General features: G+C 38.1%; 2 protein-coding genes across 5 annotated transcripts in view; one reads left to right on the top strand and one right to left on the bottom strand.

The window, feature by feature from the left end:
* kif18a (kinesin family member 18A) overlaps positions 1-3,089 on the bottom strand; it is a 31,582-nt gene extending 28,493 nt beyond the window's left edge. The window contains exons 1-2 of one of the 2 annotated variants that reach the window (XM_067587331.1): positions 2,934-3,089; positions 1,297-1,642 (exon numbers count right to left, since the gene is read on the bottom strand). In XM_067587331.1, the coding sequence (XP_067443432.1) occupies positions 1,297-1,612 (316 nt within the window). In that variant the 5' untranslated portion in view covers positions 1,613-1,642; positions 2,934-3,089. Of the gene's footprint in view, positions 1-1,296; positions 1,643-2,550; positions 2,800-2,933 lie in introns of those variants that run through there. The other variant, XM_067587340.1, reaches the window with a different exon arrangement.
* A 10-nt stretch (positions 3,090-3,099) lies between these two features.
* Positions 3,100-21,870, top strand: part of mettl15 (methyltransferase 15, mitochondrial 12S rRNA N4-cytidine) — a 54,065-nt gene continuing 35,294 nt past the window's right edge. Inside the window, exons 1-2 of one of the 3 annotated variants that reach the window (XM_067587354.1) lie at positions 3,100-3,188; positions 4,666-4,917. In XM_067587354.1, the coding sequence (XP_067443455.1) occupies positions 4,681-4,917 (237 nt within the window). In that variant the 5' untranslated portion in view covers positions 3,100-3,188; positions 4,666-4,680. Of the gene's footprint in view, positions 3,189-3,522; positions 3,606-4,665; positions 4,918-21,870 lie in introns of those variants that run through there. The other 2 variants (XM_067587362.1, XM_067587370.1) reach the window with 2 other exon arrangements.

The following is a 21,870-nucleotide window of genomic DNA, read 5'->3' on the forward strand; positions in this document are numbered from 1 at the left end:
ATGTGAAAAATTTACAAAGTGAAATATGGAAACTAGAGCTGTAACTAACAATTATGTTCATTATCTATCAATCTGTCGATTATTAACTGATTAGTTGTTTGGGCTATACAACATCAAAAATCAGAAAATGATCAATGTTTCCCAAAGATGTAACCTAAAATGTCCTGTTTTGTCTCAAACAAACAACCCAAAGGCATTCAGTTTACTATCATAGAAGACTAAAGAAACCAGGAATTATTCACATTTACGAAGCTGGAACCAGATCATTTTTAACATTGTTTTTTTTTTAAATGACTCAAAACAATGAATCAATTATCAAAATAGTTGGCAATTAATTTTCTGTCGATTGATTAATTGACTAATGGCTGCAGTTAAACAAAGTTCAAAAACTGTGCTTGTTATGAAAAACCTGTCTTAAGAGAGTCTAACTGATAAAAATTAAGACGTTCTAATCAGCCTGGATCACAAACGATTTCATTTCTTATCAAACCAGGCATTTTCTAATGTTTTTGTGATGGCCCTCTAAAGCCCAATCTGTTTCCGGCCCTGTTTGCAGCATGTACACCAGCTATCAAAATTGCCCCATTGTGCTGATTTAAAGCACTGGAACTGCACAGTGTTGTGAGCTAGTGACCAGCAAGTGAACCCTAGAGCAGACAAAGTAAATTAACAGCAGCCAGCAGTTTCAATTAATAATATGGCTGTGTGACTCAGTGAGCCATGTTGAGCAAAAATAAATACACTGGAAGAAACATGCCTCTGAAGTCGTGCTGCTGTGGGTCATAAATGCATTTAAACGTCAGCATCTGGTTGATGCTATGGTTGAAGGGAGATTGTCGAAAATCCTGTTTAAAGTCCTATGTTTATTGCCAGGCTGCAACAACAGATCACTTTACAAAATATCACAGGAAATAAAAATAATAATAATAATGATATTAATGAATGCAGCTGTATTAGGGAAAAAATAAAATATGATTCAGATTAGAGCTGTAATGAGTAGTTGATCAACAGAAAGTTAATAGGCAACTAATTACTCATTTTTTTCATGCAAAAATGCCAAACCTTCTTAAGTTCCAGCTCCTCAAATTTGAGGATTTGCCTGTTTTCTCCGTCTTACATCACTGTAAATTGAATACTATGGACTATTGGATTGATGGTCAGATAAAAAGTGTAATTTTAAGACGCCACAGGGATATTATGATGGACATTTCTCACTACCTCGGATATTTTAGACAATGCGATTAATTGATAAAATAATTTGTAGATTAATCGATAATGTATTTATCGATTTGTTACCTGTGCAGTTAAATCCATTCATCACACCGTCCAGCACTGTTTTAGTAGTATTCTCAAAGATGTCATCTTGAGTAGAGTTCTCACCAAAGACATAGTCAAAAACAAACTTAAGGTCTTTGTTGGCCCTCTTGTTAATGTTCCTGTTCCGTGCTCTTTGTGACCCAAAACATGCTACGTCCTGTTCCTTGGGGTCAAATATGAGCATGTGGTTGTCAACAACCTGGACCACATTACGGCAGTTTTCACGCTTCTCACTCTCGTTGGTCGGCCTCACCCGAACAACCACCTTTACGTGACTGCACACATCACTTTCCATAGTGTTCCCTCTTCAGTGACTCAAGTGTTCCTGCAAAACAAAACAAAGGGTTAACTACATTTTTCACGTTACAAATTACGAACACCAGAGTAATTTTTTGGAAAATATGGTTTTTAAATCATGCCAATTGAGAAAGAAACAGGGAAAATGGACAGAAGACAGCAAATGATGGATCTCTGCTATTTGTTAAGTCATCAACACGTTTCTTCAGCATCTCTGAAGGGTTTGTCACAACTTTTCCTTGATGGCATTATAGACAATAATTGATAAGCTTGTTAATTAGAGTAGAACCAAACTCTCATACTTTAATGGCCACACAACCAGGTGGGTAAAATCTGCTTTTGGTAAGGGTTGAATAGAACGTGGTTCCAACTTCCAACATTTTATATCACATCATTGTAGTTCACATATTCCCTGAATTGATCTGTAACATCTGTATCAGATATGAGCGGTGCCCTGCAATAAATCATACCCTGATGAAGGTTATAATGTTCAGTTTTGCTCTGATTAAGAGTTGAGTTGATTCAAATTTAAGTAATTTTGTACTCTGCTGTTTGCAGTGCTGTTAAATTCTACTGTGTTGTACTGTGAAGTTTTTTTTCTTTTGCCCACTCTCATTGATATAAATGATGTGGATAAAATGCAAGAAAAAATAACTTCTACTGTCGTATTAAAATGCAGTGTTTTAGATAGGTGTGCCTGATAAACTGACAACAAGCTTAAGTGAATATATATGGAAAATCATACTAATGTTACCTAAGGAGTGCAATGTTTGTACTGCTTTACATCTGCTACACAATGTTGTCCCTACCATTGGAAAAATAACAGCTAATAACAATATTCCCATGCTCCATTACCACCAAAGGAAGCTAATGCACTAACGTTATAGTAGCTGGATGACAGTTTCTCTCAGTTAAAATCAAAGAAACTAAATCTACCTGTATGTTACCACGGCGAAGGTTAATAACGGCTCAATACGCTGAATTAGCTAACTTACTGCCTAAATGAAAACTCCATGGCAACTAACGACTTTTAAAAGTCACGATTTAAGATACGATACGGTGTTTTTGCTGTTAACTGAGTGGTACTCAACGTGTTAGCATAAAAGATTTAAACTCAAGCACATAATGTGTAACTTAGAGACGTTTTAAAATGGGAACCGACTGAACGTGAAGCCAACAGAGCAAACGTTAACTTAGCACAGTAAGCTAACACGGGCTAGCTATAACTTAGCACAGTAAACTAACACCAGCTAGCTAGCTATCACACAACTACTAACGGTTAATTTACGTTTTCTTTATGTCGCGTGCACTCTGTATACCTTTTGTCAGTTACAGTTCACTTCCATTCCATCAACACTGTAGCATTTTCCGAGTAGATGCAAGTAGTTCGTATTCCAAAAAATTAAAGTCGAAAGCCAAGCCTAGATGACAATAACCAACGTTAGTGCGACAAGCGCCAATATTTTCAAAAACAAGCCCTCTTCCTCTGTCGCCATTCATTGGGCGGACCGGAGTGACGCGTCGTGCACGCTGCTGCTGCCGAAGCTGAAGGTGGAGCTACACCGTCGGTTACGGTAAGCTGTAGCTAACCTCCTGAGGTGTTGAGTCGCCTCTCCGACACAGTTCATTCTGATTAAATATACCTTTTTAAATGTGATGGAGTTATTAGTATGTCCCCTCTCGTATATTCGTTGACAATTTGTGTAGCTAATAGCGCGCGGTCATCCAATATGGTGGGATAGCAACAGTATCGATAGCTTCGCAGTTGTAAAACGCACAACCGGTGTTGATTTAATGCGGTCATAGTTAGGGCATACACGTGTGATTAAAAAGCTATGAATGGTGTATGGACGTTGCATATCTGTTATCGATAACAACCGTATCTATGGCTTCAAAACATAGCGACACCAAACACCCCTGAACAATTGTGTCAACGTTAGTGTGTACATGAGTAGCGTTTACTCCACACATTCACTTCTGCACGTAACCTGGTGCGTTTTTAGTTTGCTAACTTTCTTCACACCAAACATGTGCTTTTGTGTGCTAATACAGCAGCAACAACATACACTTAATCACACGCGTTTGGTAAATATATGTTGAGTATAACTACTTTGCTAACAGCTACCAATCTAGTGATGAAGAAAGTTATGCTCATGACCTTCTACCCACTTCTAGCCTAATAGCTAACAGCCAAGTAGCCATGGCAATGATGAGAGACGAGGACCCCCTTAAGTAAATAATATCATATTATATGAAGTGATGACACAGGTCAGAATGATCAATAAACCATGATAAATGAATGTTTACAACATAACTTGTCTGCACCGAATGTGTGATATTTTTATTTTTATTTATATGCAAACTATAATGTGTATGAAAAGTTTATTTCAAGTCCTGTTGGGGTACAGGTATGTAACAGGTATGGCCTTGTTACCATTTAAAAATTCATGTAGCTGCTGCACAAATATCTATTTTATTGGATACATCACTAACTGAGCTCTAATTTTCAATACATCTCGTTGCCAGGAAACACCTGAATACCTTTTAACCATGTGGCTCACTTTTGTTCCTGTTCCTGCAGGCAGTATCGGTCATGTAGAATCCCAAAATGTTTGATTTTTGAGATTCAAAAACTATGTCTTATTGGTGATGCAATATATGAACCACAGATGTGCTTGAAAGGTTAAGACTGGTGCCGGCTTGTTTTGATCATCTAATCCACTAGTTGGTTATAAATTTCCATTCCTACTGGAAATATCAAAGCTAAAAATGCATAATACTTTGTAAGCCTGCCATGTAAGATTCCTGTCAATTAGATTTTTGTTTCAAAAGACCAATTCAGACTGTACTTGCTACCTAGCATTGCTGTGTTTTATCTCTTGGTACATGTAACTGCAAAAAACAATTATTGTCATATCAGAAATCAACTGTCACATTGTTAATAACATGTCTACCAATCCTGCTCCCCTTAATTGGCTTAAACCCTTTATGCTTCTGTGCAAGTTTTAATTCTTATATTATCACATCACCTTGCTCTTATTTTCTCCACAGATCATTATAAGGATCATGACGTTCCATTTGTATTTGCGCTTCAACCCAATGTTACGGAAAACAAATCTGGCTCTGTGGAGATTCTGGAGGTCATGGAAATTAAGTCTGCACTCTTCTACAGTTTGTGCATCTTCTGGTCCTGGTCCTTTGGACAGATCAGACGAACTGTCTTCTGTTTCAGCTGAAAAGCCTCCTCACACACCTGTCATGCTAAAAGAGGTGCTTCATTACTTGGACATCCACCCAGGTCAGGTAAGTTTGCCTTTTTTGTTATTTCTACAAGCTTTTTGATGTGTTAAATAAAGTTAATGTCTGTTTGTTAACACAGTAAGAGAGATTCAGTTAGACCAAGTAAGTGTCACATGAAAGCATTTACAAAAGCAATGGTGTAATTTTACTCCTATTACATTTTTGCCACGAAATTGTATTTATCCACTTACATATTCCCCACATTCGCTCCTAGAATGTGTTCAGACTATTGGCAAATCTGGTGTGTGACTAAATTGGATCTGTTGGACTGACTGTCCATACTGATATCCGCAAGTGATTGTGTCAAATTTGTGTTTTGAGACATTGTTATCTGGTCTGCCTTGGTCGCTGTGGTAATGACATTGGCAAGCAAACGTGTGCTAAAAAGTGTTTCCTTTTCTGACCTCCTAATATTTGTCAGATCATTTGAAACACCTGTCAATATAATGCATTTTCATAAAACATCACCACTGACTACAGTCTCAAAAATTACAGTGGCGTTGAATCAACCATATCGTAAGCTTCACAAAAGATAGGCAGGGCTGTTGTGTTAGCATTTACATCTCTAAGTCAGAAACTGGTTAGTAAGAGTGCAGCAGTACTTTCTGTGGCAAATACATCGGTTGGTTTTGAATTAAAAATAAATTAACACCAGTGTCAAGAGGTAGTTTTCTAAATGAATGCATCATACACACCTCAACAGTAGCTTATTACAAAATGTAGATAACTATTAGAAATCACCTCTTTACTGCTAATAATTTTCTTAACTGAGGTGTTTATTTCTAAGGTAAAAATTCTGTTCACACAATATATAACAACTTGTTGTTAATAAAGGCACACATGAATTGGACAGGGTGCCAGTAGCTTGGCTGTCATTTAATGTATGTACTACCAGGACAGATGGGCATGAGTCAAAAGCCTTCTGGTGTGACAGGCAGCATAGGAGGGGAAGTGATGCCCCCCTTCACCCCCCCTCCATATATAATGCATGGTCAAGGCAGGTGGGGGGCTACGGGTCAACAACTTAGTCAGGAATTGTGCCACTGTAACGCTGTTGGCAGGACACAGGGTGCTGCGTCGCTCCTGCCTGAACTTTAGCACCTCTAAACTCCTCCGCTGCCCGCCCATTTGCCAACTGTCCCAAGACAGCTTGCCAATCAGATGCTATTAAAAACAGTTGTTTTTTTGTACAGTACATGCTGTAAACCTCACTTAGTTTGACGTTCTGTGGAAATGTCGTATGGTTACACTCAGAGTTAGTGTTTTAAATGTTGCTTCACTGCAGATGCCTGTTAATTTATCCGTTTATATGATGACACATGCTGTGTGTAACTTTGCAGTTTCACAGGTTCTATAACCAGAGCAACATTAAAACCGTAATCCTGTGCTGTCACATTGTTATAGCACACAGCAAGTAATAGGTGCCATTTAAGCAGTCAAATCTATAGTGGTGAAGTTACTGTGTCATTAACAGATTAGTCGCCGTGTGGAGGAAAACCTACGTTTGATATCAGACAGATGTCCACTGAAATCACTGAGGGCAGTGAGATTAATAATTTGAATGGCTATAGTAAGATAATCACCAATATGTAATTGCTCTTGTCAGCTGAAGCAGAGTATGTATGAATGGAGTACTTAAGCGATGATGGGTGTCAGAGCAAATACTGCAGTTAAACCAAAGTGTGTAAATGGAGCCTCTCAGTGCCCTGTTGCCTCCCACACAGGACGTCTGGCTGTAAATGTGTATGCAGGTAGTTAATTTGCACTGTTAGCCTACACTGCAATTCCACAATAAGAGCCATCATGCTTTTGATTACTGTATTTCTTCACTGAAAACACACATTTATGAAACAAAGGAGAGCTTACAGGCCATGGCAATAGCTTTGAGTTTGTTTTTCTGCCTTGATTTAATGCATATCTGTATGACGCAGGATACTGGAACAGGACTTAAGACATATGGTGGGAAAAATTCTTAAAAGAAGTTGGGACAAATACTACAAAATGGATGGTAACGTTTATTGTTGAACATCCCTCACGTTTTACCTTGTGGAGACGGTGGAGAAAGAGCCTTTTGATATGGAGAAAGATGCTGCTGAGTTTGGAGACAGTTATTGCAAACTGACACCTAAATACACACCTCTGACATGTTAATGCTATTGTAGTTAGACACATATTCAGCATTCAGCAAGAGAGAGTGAAACTGCACACCCAGGGGACACAAGGCTACAAAATGGGAAAAGTTTTTTTATTTTAATGTTTTTAGTCAGAAAATGTAACTTTCTTGCGATGGAAGACAGAAGGGCATTGAGAGGCAATGATTAAGTCCATTTCCATCCACCTGTTATTATGTGCATTTTCAATTTGTGCACAAAAAGTGGAAATGTTTGAAATAAAAAAAAGTAAAAATATCATAAAATAGTTTTTATGCTTGGCTAAGGTGGAAAAGTGCTCAATCTTCCATCTGTGTGGACCGATGAGGAGACTGTTGCATTCCTCAAATTAATTAGTACATGGAACATAAATGTCATATTTCTGTCACGTTTCCCTGTGATTTTTTTTTTCCATGGGTTGAGGGGCCTGATGGACCATTGTATCTTTACAACCACTGACCAAATTTCCATGAAATTTGGAATCTATATTTTCATGGTTCCCGAAGGATATATGTAGATATATCACAGATTTAAAGAACCACGGTGTTCTTTCTCCTATGTTTCTTTTCAATTTCCAAATTTTGTATTGAGATAAAACTGTCTGTTGTAAAGTTTACAGACTGACTTACTGGTTCAACTGTGATATACCATACTTGTTGTAGTAGAGAGCACCCAGAGTTTAATTACGAAATGAGGGACACTAGCGAAAGGGACACTCCCATTTGGTTGTATCTCCGAATAAAATTTTTGATATTCTGGCTAAACTGTCAGCTTGTTTACATGTCTGATTGTGCGTGTGTTTTGCCCTGTTGGACCTATTTTTAGTGAGATCTTAACAGTTACTTTGGTGAGCACAATGTCATCATGACAGGCCAGTACTACAAAAATTAAACCCAAGTTCTAATAAACCATAGTTTCCTTTAAATGCTATCTCAGTCTTTTACCGAATATATGATTTTAACTGTTCACCAGATAGAGATGTTTGGAGTTGAACGCAGCTGCTCAAAGTTTCACCAGAGGGCTGGTGAGAGCTGGATGGACTCAACAGTCTGCAAAACCAAGACAATGAGCTGATAGCTGCTGAAAGCTGTTCAGCGCTGCAAACCTTTCAAATTACAGAAAGTTGTTTAATTCAATTTTAATGTTTAAAAAACACAGCTTAAATTGAGATGTTAAACTTTGCTACTATCATTGCTGCGAAGAACCTACAATAAATTCACTATTTCTTTTAGGTGTAGGCTTTCCTTGTTATAATGCTCTCATGAAACCCCCTTTTCCACTAATTTTCATAGTTAAGTTAAAGAGCTGCTCTGAAAAGGACGAAGCATGAGGAGTCCTCCACTGGCGCAGGCTGCTTGCGTAGGGGACCTCCTCTAGAATAGATTAATGAGCCATCAGCTGAGAGTCCAGGGGAAAAACCCTGTGCTGCTGTAGAAGGAGAAACGAGCTGACTACTCTTACATTTCAGTCTCAACACGCTCCCCCTTGTGGAATTAATGAGGCCATAAGTGTTAAACCTACTTTTTTGGATCAGTATCGGAGTCTTTTAACAGTCAACCCATTGCTGAGCAAGATTAGACAAATAATAATTATTGGTTGCATAGTTTATTCCACTTTGTACTTTTTGAGAAAGATCTCCTGATGCGATAGGATCATTAATAATCATAGGCTTCCTTGATTTAGAACGATTGACGTATTTATAAGTCAAATTTAAAATTGGCATATATATAATTATGTTGCATCACCTAAGGCATCTGACTAGAAATTTCCACTCACATGTTTGATCCTATTCACAGTCACTATTGGTTGCTATTTGACTCTTGTGTAGTAACTCAGCCAGAGCCCCCTGGTAATACATTAGGAGGGAAATGATTAATATTGTCTAATTGGGGTCAACTATGCACAGCATCTTAAATTCTGATAAACTCACCTCACTACAAACTTTTTTCAGGATTTTTTTTTAAAGGTCTGGGGCATTATGAAAGCAATAGAAGCATGAGTGCCAACTTATGTAAAAAAGTGTGTGTTTGTTTATTGAGGTTGCTCACCATAAATAGCATGAACTGGACTAGACTTATGATGACAATGGAAATCTTGCACAAAAATAGAGCAAAACAGGCAAACCACAAATCACAGGTGTTGTAGCTTGTTAAGGCCGAGGACCACAGCAGACTTATTTGAGTGCTGCATTTTTCACTTCCTTTTTGTCTCCCCTGTTATTTGGGTTATTTGGCTGGCTGTAATTCGGACACATGAAGAGAAACTCTGTTCTATGGATAGATGACCACAAAACACTGCCAGCTGCTACTTCTCAATGGTTTTTTTTGTTTGTTTTGCATTTTTAGATGCAAGATAGAACACAGACTAGAAAAAGTAGTGTACAGATGTCTGACAGAAAAATATTGTATCTGTCCACATTTCCACATGTTACATTGAATATGGTTTTGTGGAATTTAACAGTTTATAGAGCTTGTCAGGGGGGGGAAATACACCAATTACATGTTAATTCAGTATTCAAGTGTGGGGAAAAAAGTAGTCAGGGTGCAGACCTCTACCTGACAGAACGTGTCCCATATCACGTTCTGTCAATCATAATGTCAGCACATTATCATTTTTTACCAGGCACTGAGTGTACCAGCTTGTACAGAGTGATATTGATAGGGTTAATATGATCTTGTCTCTTTAAAACAAGTTTAAAGTCTTACAGCCTAATTTTGGGCCAGATAAGGTGAGAAATGGATCTGTAAGTGCAGTACAATAAGTGCATGTACTTTGTGCAAGACCATTTAGAGATTATATATTAAATCTATTGTAAAACTGATATAAATTCTCTTTCTGATCTTTGTCAGCACATAGACATATAAAAACAGTATATGTACTGTATTTCAAGTAAAAAAAGCCAATTTTGGTGACTTTTATTTGTTTCTTTGTTGGTAGTATGAATAATACCAGCATCATCCAGTTGAAGCGCTATTGTGAATACAAACCGAGAAGTAATATGATCTTGCCTCCTCAAATTAGTTAAAAGCCTTGCTGTTGCTGTTTGGACCATGCAGCGGAAGTCAAGACATAGTTTCATGAGTAAATATGAAGTACAGGGAAATAAAGTACTTGAATCCTATAGAGTTTGCTTTTGCACCTTTTCATTTGAAAAAAAAGGAGCTATTTAAATGAGGTTTTAGTTATTTTTATAGAAAACGACAGTGTTCTCAGTGAATGTGTTCAATGAAAATAACCACAGATTTTATATTTGTACCTCTTGGAAATGAACATATGTATTTTATGAATATCCTTTAGTTTTATTGTGTCTTTTATTCAGTATTTTAAATTTCTCTAATCAGTAAGTGTATTTGCATGTACCAAATATGATTGGTATTTGTAGAAAGTTGCTCATGGCATTTTATTTATATTGATCTCACAACAGATATTGGAGTTGTTACACATTTTAAACAGTCAAGACGAACTCATCTGCTTTACATAATGCACGGAATATCGAATATCTAATATAACACTATCTGCATGATCTGGAACAAGCAACTTACTGTTTTCTCTGTACTAATCTTGCCACCACAGCCTCCTCAGGGTCTTGCCAATGTTTTTTCTTTTTCTTTTTTTTTCTTTACACTCCTTTTTGGGAGCACTGAGTAGTGAAAGAGGAGGCTGGTAAATAATTGATCCTTGTAATTAAACACTCCAGCCAGGGATGCTGGGGCTGATTGACGGCCAGATATTAGGCCCTTGTCTCGTAAGGTTGCAAGTTTAGTCTGAGGTTATCAGTGGCCAGAAGAGTCTTTCTCCCTCCCTGCCTCATTACTTTCATGAGTAGAATGTTTCATAGTGGAGCAGTGGGTGGGGGTGTGGTGTGAAGACAGTCTGGGACTTCATTAGCCAAATGGGGTGCCTCAGTCTACAGATCGTTCAGCCTTGCTGAGCAGACAACCCCTTTGTGGGTGCTTCACCACACTGTCCTGTAGAGTTGTTTTAGTCCTTTCATCTTACACATTCTTCAGCTTCAGGTTCACTTGAACAACAACTTAAACAAATAAAGCAAGCCTGTACCAACCTACATGAGCAGATGGTGTCTATCATAGCTTATGTCAGGTAAAACTCCTTTCTGCCCGCCAAACTGTATTTGCTCGCCTTTCCAGTTTTGAGACATTGCTTACAGTACAAAGCTGTATATCTCATAGCTTACAGAACAACATGTTGACCAATAAAGCATCAATGCTCCCCTAAAAGTAAATACTTTCTTAAATGTTGCTCCGTATTAATGTTTGATTAGATTTGCCATGACAACGTTGACTGTATGTGTCTGTGTGTGTGTGAGAGAGAGAGAGAGGGAGAGAGGGAGCAGGAGATAGAAAAAAAATCTCCTTACTCCTGATGCACATAACATCAAATAACAGTGCATGGCAACTGGAGGGGAGAGAGTGTGCTGCTTCAACATCAATTACCTAGAGTCATATCTGCATATAGCTTTAATAACAATTATTGAAATTGTATGACGCTAGACTCGCATGCATCCAATATTGCTAAACTTAGTAAAAATAAACTGGAATCCATCCCCGATGCTGAATTGATACTATTACAGCAGGTTTTATTGCAATATTTACATTTGTTCCTGGTGTGTGAGTGTGGGTATGCTAATCAGATACATGCCCTGTGGACAGCTGGATTGAGATGACTCATTCCTGCAACACATCCTCAATTGGTGTTTGTGTGAGGTCCAACTGCATTATCTCAGTGGTTTTTCTTGTAAATATGTTCAGGATAATTATATAACAGAACATTTATAATTTAATTTATTTATTATTTATAACTGTTTTTGTTTAGGTATTGGTTAGATTTATTGATCATGATTTTAATTATTATTTTGCTGATTGATTTAAGCTTTTGTCAAATGATTTCACTTCTTTTCATACCATTAGGCTATGAAAATATGCTGAAAGCAAAAACCACCTTTTATTTTAAGCTGATTTAGACTAGGACATATGAAGAGTGATTTATCCTAAATGTTTAGATATTTGGGTATATTGCAATGCACAAGGTGCATGGTCCCTGTTTTATAATTGTTTTTAAGTTAAATGCCCTGGTATTAACTGACTCCATACAATTCAAAATTGTGCATTTTTATATAGTAATTTGCTGCAGTGAATACTTTTTCATGTTAGACATGCTTCCTCTCTTGCATGAAACGGTGATCTAATTTTGCTGTATCACAACTGTCTGCTGTGAAGCTTAGCCAAACTGATGGCCGCTACCACTGCACGTGTAAGTGGTGATGTAGATGTAAATGTCTTGATCCGCCAACACTAGTCAGCACACACTTCCGTGTTGTCTAATGTCATCAAAGATACATCCTATTTCACAAAAGTGATTTTGTGAGCACTTCTTACACACAGATCACAAATGTTGGCAGCGTTACGTTTCACAAATGATTGTCACTCTCAAATTGCAGATTCATTTGTAAGTCCTACAGGGCTCTCTCACTTCTCATGCATGAGCCGCCCACAAATATGTGGTTTGTTTTCATGATTGAAATGTGTCAAAATGAGCAAGAGGAAATGATTTCATGCTGCAAATCACAGCTTGCATGTTGCAAAATTTGTGAAATTGGTCCATGGCTGAACTTTTGCCACAAATCAATTCAAAGTCATCTGGCAAGGAGCTGATGGCAAGACAAATACATGAAAGTTACAAAAAGTAATCCTGATCGATTACTTCTACATTTTACCTGATTGTCAAGGTGGAGGAGAAAATGTTTGTTGCTGTAACTTTCAAGAGTTGTAAAGTCCTTCCAAATAGTATTATAAACGACTGTGCACCGCCTTGGTGTTTAAGAGGCCTTCAAACTCATGGATCTATTACTAAAACCAGCCATCCTTGATCATATATCATGTCTCACCAGTCCCTGCAACAACACGCCCATACCAACACAGCTGCTTGCCGTTTTATTAACAGAGCAGTGTTTTCAGTCTGAATGCCAAGTAAGACTTTTTCTGGCAGAATAGCGTCACACTGCATCCGCCTTTGCTACTGGACATAAGGAATGCTGTTTTTCCTGAAAAGGACAGTAGAGTATGACTGAACATTTCAACAGATTGTGATGTTCATATTTTCTCCTGGAGGAAGGTCCAAAGACAAGGACTGCAGATTTTACACAGTTTAAACTTGTGGTTCTTATGGCCAATTTAAACTGAAGGTAATGTAAAACAGGTGTGATGTATACTGTCTTCCTCAGCATGTGTTCCTGCATATAAACAATCGTTATTAAAACACTGTTGCACTGTTCCTGATAAAAGTCAGTGGCAGTGACCTTATCTGTGTAACCAACATGATCTATATTCCCAGCATCATCCAGATGAAGTGCTGTTGTTCTCAGCTGGAGTGCTCCTACTCCTTGCCTACTCTGTTTCCTGACTAATTTGGCAGGGAAGAGCATGTCCGCTCGACACTACATGACACTACTGACCTAAACCAGTAACAGAACTTTCGTTTCCTTCTCACTGTTCCTACACCATGTCTACCTCCGCAGTTTAACCACAGTGTTCCTGCTTGGGTTTGCTGATTTTATACACCTTACTTGGTTTTCATGTCTTCCCATGTTTGATTCATCTTCCACCTAAAGATGGGCGCAGTTTTCTCCCCTCTCAAGCAATTGAGAAAAGGCCTTTCTGAGGACCATTGCATTAATTACAGCTACATTAAATCCTGTGAGATTAGCCAGAGTGAAACTTTTCCTTAGTGGTCACATCCTCTCATCAGTATACCCTCGCAAACATAATGCTTCAGAGGCCAGATACACTTTGGCTCATGACACCTTTACCTCTTTCTCATGGGTACCTAAAGGAAAAATATGCATGCTGGAGCTGTGTGTTACCTACTGACAGGTACACACTGGCAGCAGTGCTAGATGTAGCAAATTTCAGGCTCACTCTGTCAGCAGTGTCCTGCTGAGAGGCAGCCATCACATGCAATCTTACCTCCCCTCCACTACACCCTAAAGGCTTAAAAGGCTGTGATGTCAGGGACCAAAAGACCGGAGATGGCTCACGGTCATTTCTTCCTGTGGCTCCACGGGTATTGGGCAGCTCAAAACTCTGCTCTGTTGTTGTTTCCACCTTTACCCAGGTTTACAAAATACAGTCTCGATGCCAGCCCCAACCTTAAGCTTAGGGACGGACAATATGACAATACACTGCGAGGCAATTGAAATTTTTCAGCTGTTAAACTTGACATTGATAGTGTGATAGTAAGGCTGGGCGATATAGACAAAATTAAATATCACAATGTTTTTGACCAAATACCGCGATATGGATATTGAGATATTATTGTAGAGATGTCTGTTGGTGCTTTCACAAAATATTTACATAATGAGATTTTTGATAAATAATCATCGGTAATGTGGGTATAATGAGTAATTGGGTAAAGGCAAATAATAGAACAGTCTGGTAAGTTCAGAAAATGACATCACTTTACTGTAATGCAGCCTTTAAAACCAGGAAACGACAACATGCCATATCATGACTTTATTACAGTATCCAAAATCTAGGACAATATCTAGTCTCTACGGCTGTAGTCAACCAACGAAAATCTTGGTTGACTGAAATCGCACATAATCTTCAACTAATCGATTAGTTGTGGGGGGGTGAAAAAAAAATTGTTGGATTTTACGGGACAGAGTGAACTCAGCAGCCACATATTTCTCAGTTCTCTGTTTCTCTGTTTAGCGTCTTCAAGTTAGGCTAACTCATTGTTGCTAATTTTGGAGTTAACCCCCTTTACTTCTCAAGCACTTGGGGAAATAACAGACGTGACTTTTCTTGGTCTTGAGAAGCTGCAGCATTTATTAACTGTTGTCTGTCTGTACATTTACTGCCAGACTGACAACTTACTGTTCACCTTTTCCTCTGCTCCGCTCGTATTCAGTCACTTTTCTGCCGCTCGCTCTTTCCCACTTGCTACGCACACATATTACGCACTGCCCTATTCTTTAATGGAGCTACGCTACCAAGAGTTTCCCAGGCAACGACACAGAGATTGACTCATGTTTTGGAACAGCGCTGCACAGAGGCTCCCAAATGCTATTGATTTCCGAATTAATGGATATTTTGCGTTATTTTTGGCATTAAAAAAATATTTTTTTTGCCTGGCAGGGGTTCTCTTTATAACAACACTGATTCAGTAAACATTCAGTACGTTCAGTAAACGCTCAGTAAAGGTTGAGTACAGTTAGACCTACAGTTAGACCTAACAGTCTCCATTAGGTTGAGCGAATTCAAAGTTGTGAAAACAACAGGGGTGTTTTGAATATACATTTCCGTTCATAATTATCACTATGTGCATGTTAGCCAAATAATTTGCTAGTATGTTCGTCCTGCCGCAAGAAATAATGGATTAATCCTGGAAGGCTATTGATGTAGCACTTTACTCCTCATGAAAGTAACACGGCGATTATTTGACCATTGAGAATTTGGTCAGACAAGAGCATATTGACCAACTAATTGACCAGTCGACCAGGAGACTACAGCCCTACTAGTCTCATATTATGATATTGATATAATATTGATATATTGCACAGTCCTATGTGATAGCCCCATCAAAGATTTTTTCAGTGATTCAAATTGGTCTGGTGTTGCTCTGACAGCTGTTTTCTAAGTTAGAAAAACAACCAAAGTATAGGGACATTACCTTCCTTTGCCAAAGTCAGAAAAATTGTGACAGAGAAATGGTCAGAATAAAGATCAACGCTGCTGTATTGGTTGTTGTAAAATGAATTACAGAAATAACAACTCCTAAATTGGCAATTTTTACTTCATGTGTAAAAATGTTACGAAACTGCTCTTAGCAACTAAGACCACAGCTTGCGAGTCAAGTGACAGTACCAGCACAGGGATGGATACGTCTCTTACTGCTGATGTGCAAGGCTAAAATAATCCCCCTACCAATCAAAAAATGGCTAACATGCACACAATGTCAGTTATGAAGGGAAATAAATGGCAATTCTGTCTGATTATCAGGCTAAAATTATGATTGTGGCCACCCATCAAAACAGACAACACAAAATAAGATGTATGGTATCTGTTTTTCTGGCATGCTTGCAATATGTCTAATCTCTTGTGTAGCTTTAACTAGACTGAAATGTGATGCACTGTTGGCTTTACAGTACCGTCACCTCTTTTTAACAGATACTGTAACTATAAAACACAAGTGGAGTGATGATAAAACAAGTCATGGAGGGGCCTGGGGCAACTTTATCAAAAATCTGTCCATAGCGCTGCACTAGGAAGCCCCCCCTTCAAGCCCACCCCCTCCCTCAAGCCACCTTCACTGCCCCCACCCCATTCCCTAGTTCCTTTCATTTCATATTGTATTGTCAACCCAGTCTTCAAATTACTGGAAGCATCTCCTTAAATGCCTCTAGATGTCTTTTCCCTATTACCATGCCTTCCATCATGAAGCCTTCATTTAGCTTGACTCCTCTTTGCACTCCCTAATGGACTTGGCCCTGTTCTTCTTTTGTCTTCCTTTAGTACCATGAAATTCACCTTCAGGAGGGAAAGCCATCTTTCCTGATGCTTCTTTACATTTTGTGAATATAGTTAGATGATTCCACCCCCTCTTTTCAGTTTCACTCCTGTTTTCTCTTGGGCTTTATATAGTTTACATTGTTTCCTTGGTGCGCTGTATTGACAGAAGTGTCACACTTAAGAGACATCCTTCAGAGCAGGCACCAATGAAGCACGTAATCGTTTTGAATAGATCCACTGCATCATATTTGACCTTATTTCCTGTTTCCTGTTAAAACAAAGAAATATCCTTTTGGCGTTTCTGTCATAGTTCGTGGCTTTTCCTATCTTGTGGAGGTTAGCAGTCTATATTTTTTTATTAGATTTAGACAACTATGTAGGCAAGTCAGCATAAAATCGTATGATGTCAGAAAACCAGATTGACAACACAATGTATACATTTTCATTTTTAGTCGAGGCTCTCAACACAAATTGCAGCATTGGTAGTTCATAAAGCTTAAAACATTCACAGTCAGTGTCAAAGCAAGAAGTGGCAGTGACGTATAGGGCAGCTAATAGTCGTAGGGAGGAGCAGTCATATAAAGCGTTTGACTTCAACACTTGAGATCAGGGTTTGCGTCCCCTCTCTACCAATAGACAGTGTAAAGAGGATCTTTCCCTAACCTGACCTGACCCCATCCCTTGACTCTTGACTTTTGAATGCATTTGAATACATTTATAGTGTAATGTATCCAACTTTAAATTTAAGCAATAAGACATTGCTTAGACATTTTGAATTGCATAGTAATACTTTGGTATATGGTCCCTCATCTTTATGTTGTTTTTTTATGAAAAAATCAGTATACTGTCCTTTGTTTTGTTTGACTGTACTTATTTGGTGAAAATTGTAATTACAGAGCAGAGTAGAAATTTACGTTTTATTTATTTTTTTCCTGTGATAGCTACCCCTCCATAAATTTGGTTCCGATTGACAATGTTGGTACTAGGTCTGCAACTGACGATTATTTTCATTATCGATTAATCTGTTAATTATTCTGTAGATTAATAATCAATTAGTTGTTTGGTCTATAAAATGTCAGAAAATGGTGAATCATGTTGATCACTGTTTCCCGAAGCCCAAGATGACATCCTCAAATGTCCACAACCCAAAGATATTCAGTTTACTATCATAGAATACTAAAGAAATAAGAAAATATTCAATTTGTGAAGCTTTAACTTTAACTTTAACTTTTAAATTTGGACATTTCTTTCTCAAAAAATTACTCCAAACAATTATTGGATTATCAAAATAGTTGGCGATTAATTTAAAGGTATAATATGTAACTTTTCCGCATTACAGTGTCTAAAAATGGCTAGACCTATGTTATATATTTTGTTGAGTGGTGTACTTACATTATCCCGAATGTTTCCAACAACGTTCAAACCCAGAGAAATATAATTTTAATCATTTGGTCACCTGTCAATGGTGTCATATCCCCTTTGCGCATGCATCAGCGTTGTAGTTGTATGCCAGAAGCTGTCATAAATTTTTATCCAGTTTTAAGCCACATTTTCATGATTCACTTTTTGATCCTGGTTGTTTTTAACTATATCTTTTAATCGGATGAAGGATTTCAGTAATTGGACGTCTGGATCTTAAGTTATCAGAGAAACAAACTGAGCAAACGTTAGCAGCAGCTTGGCTTGCAGCCCCTCCGGACGTCCTGTGTCCGCTGTGTTGGAGAAACACTGATTTTTAACATGAGACTGCTTTATTCAGTGTTTTTTTTTACCAGTTTTAATCACTTTGTTCATTTGTTTTGGAGAGGAGGAGACCTTTGCGGATAATTTTGCTCAGGTAAAAGCTCCCTGAACGATGAACACAACAAAGGAATCCTAACCGGGAGAAGCTGACTGCAATGACGGAAATGGTGGTTGTTTAACAACTCCAGTGATCCCACGCTACTTCACAATATCATCAAACTCCATCTTTTGTTGTCTTTATTGAAAGACCCCTAGCAGAAAAAAATTACATATTGTGCGTTTGACAGTTAGCAACTAATTGACTAATTGTTGCAGCTCTAGTTGGTATTGTAATTTGATTGTTCCAATATCTGCATGGATGGACAATATAAATAGTTTGTAATATCACTACAATTCTAACGGCCACACAGGCTAGCTCCGAGGCTAAAGTTGTTACCCATTGCTTAGCACCATCTGTTATTTGAGCATTTCCTATGTTACGCCACATGTTACTCTGTATCATCATTCCAATCACGGAGTGAAGTACGGAGTGCTGAGGTTACAGAACTACACATGGCTGTGAGTTTTGACAGTCTGGTAAGTTGCCATCGCCACAACTGGACCCATGAAAGAGAGACAACTAATGCCAGGTAGACCCCTTCCTTTGTATAATGTGAGAAGACGCAGCAGGTGTTCTAATAACATGAACAAAAAGTAACATCTAGTGGGAATTGGTAACGTTATTAAACTAAGTGAACAATAACTTTCCGAGTTTGCTTTTGCTAGCTTCCATTTTCTGAGTTGAATACAATAAAAGCATGGTGGGTCCTCCCAAAAGCTGAATGTGGTTAATGGGCATATATCTTAAATCTCTAAAAAATGCTATGTGGACTGAAAAAGTGACAAAAACCCACCTTGTATTAACGTTGATATGCAACAGGGCTATGACATTCTCCAGTCAGCAGCGCACCATGGAAGTTGACAGCATGTCTTCTAGCAGTGTCAGCTGTCAAATGTCAGTCAGCCACTGCCATGGGAAACACCCACCCAAAGACTTGAAGCTTAGAAACTCTTTCCACAAATATGTCCAAAAAAGTTTTATCCTTTCCTGAAAAATAGTAAAATATAACAATAGGTGCAGTATCATTATTGTCTACATTTGCTTATACAAGCAAGAAAAAGGGAGAACAAAAAAGTCTGTTTGGCTTTCTTATTTTTGTCCCATTTGCAAAGAGTAAGCAGCTTCTTGATTAGCTGAGAATTAGACCAGTGTTAATATATTTGTCTGAGTGTAATATCATGTGTAATATTGCAGCAGTAAGTTTGCCAGTGCTTAATATGATAAAATAATCAATTTGTTGAACAAAATGTCAACTAAAATACAGAAATATAGTCCTCTTGGATACCAGCTCAGTTGTGACAATTGGGATTTGAGTAGACTAATCAAAGTAATGAGGAGAATTTCATACATCGCAACCCTCTTGCCCCTATTTTCAACCCCAAACTAACCTGCTAGACTGTGGGAAACATTAATTTGATTATCCCTCCCACAGCTACAGAGCACAGAGGCAAAGCTGTAGTAGTCTGTGCTGATGTAAGCATATGTATCCTGGAATACAGAAGTTTATGGAGTTGATAGTTGTAATTTTTATACATTTTTTACTTATTAAATCCTTAGAGATTAAGGATAGGATATTTATAGGAATTTTTCAAAGATATATCATAGTGCAACTACTTTTTAGCAGACTCAGAAACCTCTTGATTATGACATATGTATAATAACCATTGACAGTGTTAATGAAATGTTGATGAAACACATACATTTATATTAAGGATTTGTACTGATTTCAAAGTAATTTCTGAGTAGCTATTAGACCTGAGTCGTAATCCACCTGCATATTTGACTCATGATGTTAATCACAATCATTTGCTTGTTAAAGTCTGCATTTAGTTTCATGCAAAAATGAATCTTTCCAGCAGAGAAAATGTAGCTCAGTAAATCTCCAACCTGCAAGACAAAAACAGACAGTTTGTCTGGGGGGGTGGGGGTGGAGAGTGATGACTCATGCACACAGTAGAGGTCCCTCCCTTTCCATTTCTTTCAGTGTCCAATCAGTTCTTTCCCAGCTGTCACTCATTGCCTCCAAATCAGATCCCCCCCCCCCCAAATAAAATGATTTACTATCCCCTGTAAATCACTTTTTGTAAAAGTTTAGAACATGTAAGCTAAATAAAAATACCATTCATATCATTTCGGACACACAGATTGTTGCTTGATAATGTGATTATTTTACAGTGTTGATGATGATCCACTACATGTAAGATTTCTTGGTCATGCTGTGGCCCCAAATACAGCTGAAACAAGCATGAACAAATAGTGAAATGCTCTGAAATAGAGTTTGAAGTTGATACTCTTGGTTTTAATTTTGACAGAAAAAAGCTTAATACTTAATCAAAATAGTTCTCTCAGAAGCTAGATGAATTCATCATTTTTTAAAATTTAATTACTTTCAGATTACTTTTTCAGAGGGCAAAAAGCCTATAAAACAGTAGAAAGACTAATCGTTTCCTTGGATTGCCCACGTACAGTAAATATTGAGTTATTGGCGCATAGTGTCAGAGAAGATACAAGTGCCTGCTATCCCTGTTCCTCCAGGGATCTCCTCAGCACCACCACAGTGTAAGAGCCAGTCTCAGGACTCCTTGAAGTGGGCGGATGCTTGACATGGGCTTTATGAGCTTTATGTAGAGGAGGACAGGGACCAGGGTTAAATTTAACAAATGCAACAAACCATGCAATCCATATAACAAAGGCAGAGCTGGCATGAATTATCTGAAAGTGGTGTTGAGAACAAAAGCAAGAAGAGTACATAGAAGAGGAAGGAAGAAGGGAAAAGGAAAAAAGGGAGGGCACTGGGGGCGTTGTGTAGTTGGTCTTGAGGTGAGTAGTGTGAGGGCGGGATTACATTACAAGATTAGAAGAAGCTTCATAATATATCAACAGCTGTTATCACAAGGCTATTTTATTTATAAAGTACATTTAATTACAGATAAGCTCAGTATGCTTTACATTACAGTGCATACAGCAACAAGTGACATGAGATTATAATAAATAAAAGACAAGAACACAGGTACAAAACCCCCTGCCCTCAAAAAGACCTTAACAAACCACACAACTATCCCATAGAGACAAACACACTCACACACACACACTTACGTACTATCATTAGACTCAACAAAAGTTTTCAGTTTACTTTTGGATGTAGACTCAACTGTTCAACTGTTTGGTTTAGGTTTTTAAGGGTATTTTTTGCCATTTGCCATTTTGAAAGTGCAGAGAGGCAAGAAACAGGGGTAGAGAGATAGGTAGGACATGCAGCAAAGGTAGATGTTGCAGTTACGTCGTACGTGTCTTAACCAGAAGTTACCGGGGTGCCCATATGTGTGACAGTTCTCAGGTCATCAAGCAGTTTGTTCCAGAGAACAGGACCAAAGAAGCTAAAAGCGTTCTCACCAGATCTGTATCATATTATAGGTACAGTTAGAACGGCACT

This window comes from Thunnus thynnus, chromosome 1 (genome assembly GCF_963924715.1).
Source record: "Thunnus thynnus chromosome 1, fThuThy2.1, whole genome shotgun sequence".
NCBI classification, from domain to species: domain Eukaryota; kingdom Metazoa; phylum Chordata; class Actinopteri; order Scombriformes; family Scombridae; genus Thunnus; species Thunnus thynnus.